Source organism: Chionomys nivalis, chromosome 5, assembly GCF_950005125.1.
Source record: "Chionomys nivalis chromosome 5, mChiNiv1.1, whole genome shotgun sequence".
Classification (NCBI taxonomy): Eukaryota; Metazoa; Chordata; class Mammalia; order Rodentia; family Cricetidae; genus Chionomys; species Chionomys nivalis.
This window is the reverse complement of record NC_080090.1, coordinates 21,666,970-21,675,202: the sequence shown is the minus strand read 5'-3', so window position 1 is coordinate 21,675,202 and position 8,233 is coordinate 21,666,970. Positions and strand designations below refer to the sequence as shown.

The 8,233-nt window shown below is 45.6% G+C and overlaps 1 protein-coding gene across 1 annotated transcript; it reads left to right on the top strand.

Moving 5' to 3' along the window:
* Window positions 1–2,488: 2,488 nt before the first annotated feature.
* On the top strand, window positions 2,489–7,129 carry Pigm (phosphatidylinositol glycan anchor biosynthesis class M). Its single transcript, XM_057770858.1, has one exon. The coding sequence runs from the start codon at window positions 2,704–2,706 to the stop codon at window positions 3,973–3,975; it is 1,272 nt and encodes a 423-aa protein (XP_057626841.1). The 5' UTR covers window positions 2,489–2,703; the 3' UTR covers window positions 3,976–7,129.
* Window positions 7,130–8,233: the final 1,104 nt, after the last annotated feature.

Here is an 8,233-nt window from a genome sequence, read left to right as displayed (position 1 = left end):
TATCAAAGACATGCTATTTATTCATTTATGTTTGTGTGCTGTGCATTGTGGGCATCAGATGACTTTCAGGAGTCAGTTCTCTCCTTACACCATGTGGGGTCTAGGGAATCAAACTCAGGCTGTCAGGTTTGGCAGGATAAGCACCTTTACCCATTGAGTCAACTCTGTGGCTTGCAAATTCAGTTCTTCTTTTTAAAATTTATTTTATTTTATGAGTATAAGTATTTTGCCTGCATGCATATATATGTGCACCATGTGCAGGCTTGGTGCCATGGATCCCCTGGAACCAGGGTTACAGACAATTGTGAGCTGCCATGTGGATGCTGGGAATGGAACTGGAGTCATCTAGAGGAGCATCCAGTGCACTTAACCACTGAGCCATTTGTCTAGCCTGAAATTCCAGTTCTTAAAGGGCAAGGCTTACTAAATATGAAGACTCAGGAATCTGAAATCTGGCTCAGCTAATTCCAGGAGTCAAATTGGTCTGGATCTGGGACACTGTCCCTTTTAGATGGTGATATTTGAGTCCATTGCTTTTCTTTCACACTCGGAAATACTTTTTGGATGTTTTCCTTACACATGGAAAGGGTATGGAAGCTCATTTTAAGCAGGAGGCATTTCTGTCCCCAAGTCTCAAGTCATGGATTTCTCATCTATTCTTACCTAGCATGAGCCTGAGAAGGTTGTGGTCAATATCCAACTCCCAATACGCAGGCAAGAAGCAACAAGTTATACTCACTGGCTCTCAGTTTTTAAGATGAAGGACAAAGGGGAGAGGGAAAACTGGATCTCTCATCATTAATAAATAGACAAGTGAGTCATAAGAGATAATAAATGTCACAGACATATGAAATAACCAGATCCCAAATCTGTAGTTCTTACACACCTGCGAGAAACAAGTGGTACAAAACAAATACAGATACCAAGGGTGAAACATTTAGCATGTGCTAATACAAAACAGGTCATTAACATATTCCAAAACACCATCTGTGGAAAACACTCCACAGGTTGGACACTAACGGCAGGGAGTGGGATCTGTTCAAGAGTTCTGCCGTTTTCTGCATCTCATTCATTCAACTCTAAACAGGCTGTTCCTTTTGATTAGCTGTTACCTTTTCTTCTGAATTCGATGTCTCTCCTATTTTTAGGCCAGCCACAGAGGAGAATTAGCTGAGGCCTTTTGGCCAAAATACCTAAGACAACCCACCCAGAGGAACCCTTACTGAATCTTCAGACACTACTCTTACATCCTCTATTGAGACTGAGCTTCACTTACCTATAACTCCCAAAAGAAAATAACAAACCAGGGATAAAAAGCGCAGCAAGGAGAGAGGTTATCAGAAAGCTCTCAAGGTGAGATTAAGACAAAAACAGAGAGAAACCAGAATTCCAAATCGGCATTTTATTTGGAAGTTCATCACGCAGCAATTAAGATATGTTGGGTCAGATAGACCTACTTTCAATTCCAGTTCTGCTGCTACTCAGCTATGTGGCTTATTTACTCTACGTAAACTCTGATTTTCCTCACCGGTAACGATAAGAATATCTACTTTACATTAAAAAGTAGTTAGCATGTCTGATAATTGTAAATTAGTCCTTAACAACTATTATGAATCATAACGGCTGTTATTTGAATGATAATGTGTCATCACCATATATAAGATCAGTGCATGGTGAAAAATGACTAGTAGTTATTAATCTACAACGTATACTTACATCAAAGCATATTAAAACATCAAAATATGAGGTTAGTATGGCTCGTTCAAAGGATGAATGTGAAGCGTAGGATGAGAGCTGAATGTCCAGACTGACTGGAGCCACCTCTATACTAATCACCAAACTTTCCCTAGGAGCAGGCTCAGTTTGTAAGATCAAGCCAGCCAGCCCGGGTCAGTTACCATGTGTCTGAGACTGTACTACATTACGGGAAAGAAATAAACACTTTCTACTCCCGAGGATCCTACAATTTAGTTGAAACTGGAAATATTCTACAAGTATGAAGTTCTTAAGTCGATTCTAAGTAGTGTAACCAGAAAAAGAATGAAAGAGTTGGAGTCCTTGGCAAGAAACCAATGGGGTGGAACGGGGTGGGCGGAGGGCAGATTCGGACTTAGGTGAAGGATGCCTGAAAAGAACGGAGTTGAGGGCACTCCAGGGGCGACCGCACAGACGGATTCTGGTAGGAAAATTCCTAACAGAGGTCAAAAATGAGAACTATTTTAGGTTTATTTCCTTTCCATCTACATTTTTCACTCTCAGTCCTCCAAGTCAGTCCTGAGGGATGTAGGCAGCAGGTCCCAGCTCACTCTTTGCCAAGAGTCGGGAGCGCGGCGGCACCAGTTACTAAAAACAAAACTCACCCAGCTCCGCAAGAGCTCAGCCACTCCGGGCTTTCCGGGCAGCAAAAGTGCGGCCAATGGGGGACCGGAAATCCCGCCTCCGCCGGAGGAAGCTAGGGGAAGCTAGACAGCCAATCCCGAGAAAGGGAATTGTTCCGCGGGGGAACCACGGAGAAGCCGCTCGAGGCCGGAAATAGCGCGGGGGCGGTACGACGTACCGGAATTGCTCGCTCCCGGGTTGTTTCTGTTTGCAGTCGGGTGGAGGAGATGCTCCGGGAGGCCGAGTGCGGGGAGCAGGAGGACGGTTAGAAAGCGGGCGGCGCAGCGTGGGGCCCGGGCCGGGCGGCGGGGCCGCAGCCAGACCATGAGCTACACCAGGCATTGGGGGGAACGGTTCCTGAACCTGCGGGTGCCCCCCGCCGGGGTGTTCGCCGTGGCCTTCCTGGCCCGGGTCGCCCTGGTTTTCTACGGTGTCTTCCAGGACCGGACTCTGCTGGTGCGGTACACCGACATCGACTACCATGTGTTCACGGACGCCGCGCGTTTCGTCACGGAAGGGCGCTCGCCTTACCTGAGGGCGACGTATCGCTACACGCCGCTCCTGAGTTGGCTGCTCACTCCCAACATCTACCTCACCGAGCTCTTCGGCAAGTTTCTCTTCATCAGCTGCGATCTCCTCACCGCCTTCCTCTTATACCGCCTGCTGCTGCTCAAGGGGCTGGGGCGCCGCCAGGCCTGTGGCTACTGCGTCTTCTGGCTGCTTAACCCCTTACCCATGGCGGTGTCGAGCCGTGGCAACGCTGACTCCATCGTCGCCTCCCTGGTGCTCACGGCCCTGTACTTAATAGAGAAGCGGCTGATCGCGTGTGCCGCGGTGTTCTATGGCTTCGCGGTGCACATGAAGATGTATCCGGTCACCTACATCCTCCCCATAGCGCTCCACTTGCGGCCCGAGCGCGAAAGCGACGAGAGTCTCCGGCAAGCCCGCTACTCCTTCCAGGCTCGTCTGTACGACTTCCTGAGGCGGCTGTGTAGCTGGGCGGTGCTGCTCTTTGTCGCGGTGGCGGGACTCACGTTTTTTGCCCTGAACTTCGGTTTTTACTATAAATACGGTTGGGAGTTTTTGGAGCACACCTACCTCTATCACCTGACCAGGAGGGACATCCGCCACAACTTTTCTCCCTATTTCTATATGCTGTACTTGACGGCAGAGAGCAAGTGGAGTTTCACCCTGGGGATCGCCGCGTTCCTGCCACAGTTCATCCTGCTTTCAGCCGTGTCTTTTGCCTATTACAGAGATCTGGACTTCTGTTGTTTTCTTCACACATCCATCTTTGTGACTTTTAACAAAGTTTGCACCTCTCAGTACTTCCTTTGGTACCTCTGCCTTCTGCCTCTGGTGATGCCACTCGTGAGAATCCCTTGGAGAAGAGCCATAGTCCTCTTGATGTTGTGGTTTATAGGACAGGCCTTGTGGCTGACTCCCGCGTATGTGCTAGAGTTTCAAGGCAAGAACACCTTCCTGTTTATTTGGTTAGCGGGTTTGTTCTTTCTTCTGATCAACTGTTCCATCCTGATTCAGATTATTTCCCATTACAAGGAGGAACGCCTGATAGAGAGGATCAAATATGACTGACGTGCGTTCTGGATCTTCTGCAGCTTCTGTTACATTCTGATCATTCTGTATGGACTGGGAAAGCTTTGCAAGTTTTTCCTCCCTGAACATTCTGAGGACTCTAGTGAACGTTCCCTCGTTCTAATAGAAATGAAAACCAGTGTTGGCCTTCGATGTAAAGGGGACCCAATAATTGAGGTCCATCCTTTAGGAAGTCTTAGTTCTCATCTGCTTGAGAGAAGTAAAGGTCCTTGTCTGACAGTCGGAAAGCCGATGAAGCTAGAAGATGCTCACATGTTTTTGAACAGTAGAGAAGTCAACATAAGGTCCCTAGCAGTGTTTGTTCCTGTCACACTGGGCCACTGTTGTCCCTTCAGCCCCCACCTTTCCTTTCTGCCGTGGTGACAGCTGCGAACTTTACAGAGTTCCCAAAGTACAACATTTTTACATATAAAATATTAACACTACCATGTGTGGTTGGGAAAGTTTGAAATTTTTTGTATTGGGGCTTAGAGATAAACAATCCAAAGAATTTAAATTGTGATCATGTATTTGTTTTGTAATTTGGTTTTTTCAGCATTAGTACCGTTGGTATTCGTTTTATACCAAAAGATTAAATTTAAACTCATCCGTTTTTAGAATTGAGTTTTCAAAAAAGAAATTGAGCACTATTATAATATTTATATGGTTATCCTTTTTCTAATTGCTAAAAAGATTTTCACCTAGAATTTAAGCTGAGTATTGTCTGTTGTAAAATTAGTAGACTTTAGGTGATAAAACCTAAAGTTTTGGGTAAACCTCCTTTGCTCTCTTCTGGTTTATCACCTAAGTCGTTACACTATTGATAGATAAGGCATTGCCCAGCTTAGGTCCTTCTCTCTGTAAGTTCCATGATGGGAAGGAAGGAGACTCCTGGAAAGCTCGTGTGCATCCTGAGGGCTCACTGGTCTGGACGAAGAGTTACCAGGGATGTGAGGAAGTGCAGAGATGCGGCCTTGCTGGGCAGGTGCTGTCACTTACCACTGTGACATTTCCTGGGGGAAAGTACTTTCTCAGCTGTATGAATAAGCATCCTAAAATATTGTTAGAAAAGCTAGAGCCCATCTAAGCTGAGGCTTCCTAACATTCAAAGATCTAGCAGCAGATAGTATGATTTTGTGATCATGATTTAAGAAAACCAGTGAATTGTTTTCCAGACTTAAAAACACAACAAATTTCTGAAAACAAATACTCCTCCAGAAAAGTTGTTATGTCAAGGCAAGCCTAAAAAGCCACCTCGAACTCCTGAGCGTTATAGACAGTCCAGGCTGGCCTCAGACTGACGTCATAGGCCAAGGTAGCCTCGAACTCTTGAGCATTAGACAGTGTTAGTCCAGGCTGGCCTCAGACTGACTTCACAGGCTAAGGTAACCTCGAACTCCTGATCCTTCTTCACACTGCTACCTCCCAAGAGCTGAGATCACAGTCCTGTGCCACTGTGCCTGGCTCAGAGATTCTTTATCAAGAAAATGCAAGTGTTTCTTAAGATGTTTTGCAGTTTATCTGCTGGAAACACTTATTTTTTATTACTTGTTCTATGTGTATGGGTGTTTTGCATGTATGTCTGTGCACCATGTGCCCAAAGTGCCCAGAAGAGGGCATTGAATTCCTAGAACTAGAGTTACAACTGGTGATAGCCACCATGTGGGAGTCTTCTGGAAGAGCAGCCAGTGCTCCTAACCACTAAACCAACTCTCGAGCTCCCTGGTGCAAAATAGTTAATAAGTTAAATGGAGAAATGGTTTGATCTGGTCTCTTGGATTTTACTTTTCCATTGCAACAATAAACTTTTAATTTGGGGAAGAGGCACAAATACCATGGCCTGTGTGTGGAGGTCAGATGCACCTGAGACGTCAGAGGAAATCTTGTGGTAGTTGACTGTCCTCTTTCCACTGCTGGCCCTGGGGAATCAGACTTGGGTTGTCAGGCCTGTCAGCAGGTACCTTTTCACACGGAGCTGTCTGATTGCTTTGGCTTCTTTTCACCGATACCTGTTGTTTCCCGATTAGTCCTTGAGTAGTACCTTAAAATTGTGTGGCTTGTCATTCCTCAAGCACCATCCACTTTGTTGCGTTTTTATTTTTTGGAGCTGTCCAGGTTGGCTGGGTTAACGGTCAGCAAGCCCTAAGGATCTGTCTGTGTCTGCTTTGGCAGCACTGAGATTCTAAGTAGATGTACCTGCCCTTTTTTATCTTTATTTTTCTTTAAACATTAGCCCAATAACCCTTACTTTGCCCAGTCAAAAACAGAATTGGCAACTAAGTAACCTCTTTCATAACAGTTGAACACATACTTTTATCAACACTTCTGTCTCCCTTCTAAGAACCCCTCTCCCCACTACTACCACCACCACCACCACACACACAGACACAGAGAGAGAGACAGGGTTTCTCTGTGTTTCCCTGGCTGTTCTGGTATTCACTCTGTAGACCAAGCTGACCCGAACTCAGAGATCCTCCTGCCTCTGTCTCCCGAGTACTGGAATTAAAGACATGTGCTTGACTAGAAAAAGTTTATCATCCTTGTGTTTTATGGCAGACTTTATAGATGAGAAGAAAGTTGGTTGTGGTGGCGCATGCTGGTAGGATTTGCTGAAGGAGGCAGAGGCAGGAGGATCACGTGTTCGAGGCCAGCCCGGGCTACATATTTTGGCCGGGCGATGGTGGCGCACGCCTTTAATCCCAGCTCTCGGGAGGCAGAGGCAGGCGGATCTCTGTGAGTTCGAGACCAGCCTGGTCTACAGAGCTAGTTCCAGGACAGGCTCCAAAGCCACAGAGAAACCCTGTTTCAACCAAAAAAAAAAAAAAAAAAAATAGATGAGAGGAAATACATCTTGGGGATCCATTCTTTTCTCACTCAGTGACAGTAGTTGCTTAATTGATTTTGTATCGTGATGATGGTTTTCATGGTTAATTTAGAGCACGGCTCTGCCACAGCTTAAGCTCTATGACAGCACTTCAGATTTGGTGTTTGTACTTAGACGTACTTGTCTAACAGAGGAGTAAAGTGTTTTAAAGATTAAATGACTTGATAATAAATGACAGAACTAGAATTTTAAGTGAATTCTCCCAACTAACATGCCTTTTTCACTGTGTTTTAGATTTCAGAGTACCCAGACCTAGCAGATGCTTTCTGCAAAATAAATGGATTGGCACTTAACTATGGCAGGTGTCTTAATCAATCAGTTTGACTTCCTGGTGTGTGTTTGTATAAGGGCGGTTCTTCAGCTCTACCAAGTCTCTCTCTCTCTCTCTCTCTCTCTCTCTCTCTCTCTCTCTCTCTCTCTCCCCCCCACCTCCCCCATAACTATTTTATGTGTATGAGTGTTTTATGTATATCTACACGTGTGTGCTTGGTGCTCCTCAGTTCAGATGTTGGATCCTCTGGAAATGGAGTTACACTTACATGGTTGTAAGGTGATGGGCAGTGAACCCATGTCCTCTGGGAGAACAGCAAGTGCTCTTAACCACTAGGCCCCACCCATCTCATTTCTGTTGTTCTGTTCTTTCTCTCTCCCTCACCCCCACTCCCAGAGAAACCACCACACTCAGTGCTCTAGTAGCTGCTCCAGTTCATTCTCATTAGCAGTTTCCATCCTCACCTGGGTTAATTTTCTTGACTTTAATCATTCTGACTAGAGTGAGGACCAATCACATGGTATATTGCAATGTGAATTCGTATAGTTAGACAACTGTCCTAGGCCGATTAAGAGAGCCTGACTCTACTGAGGTTTAGATCTTTATTTATTTATTTTTTTTTTTGAGACAGGGTCTCTCTGTAGCTTTGGTGCCTGTCCCGGAACTAGCTCTTGTAGACCAGGCTGGCCTCGAACTCACGGAGATCTGCCTGCCTCTGCCTCCCGAGTGCTGGGATTAAAGGCATGCGCCACCACTGCCCGGCTGAGGTTTAGATCTTGAACAATATCTTCACATCTAGATATGTTGTTTTCCATCTGTAAGATGGGGATGAAAATAATAATCAGGAAATTGCTTGGAAAGAGTTAAATTAAGCTGGGCATAACAGTGTACACCTTTGGTCCCAGCACTTGGAAGGCAGGGGCTGGCAGATCTCTGAGTTCGATGCCAACCTGATCTAGGTAGGGAGCTCCAGGACAGCCAGAACTACATAGTGAGGCCATCTTTAATAAACCAGAGTTAAATTAATATCCCCAGCGTTCTCATGCTGGGACGGAACAAGATGCTAAATATTGAAAGTAAATATGTAAAGAAAAAAAGCGTTA

Coding starts and splice junctions, on each gene's coding strand:
- Pigm (XM_057770858.1), top strand. CDS start 2,704: ATGAGCTACACCAGGCATTGGGGGGAACGGTTCCTGAACCTGCGGGTG.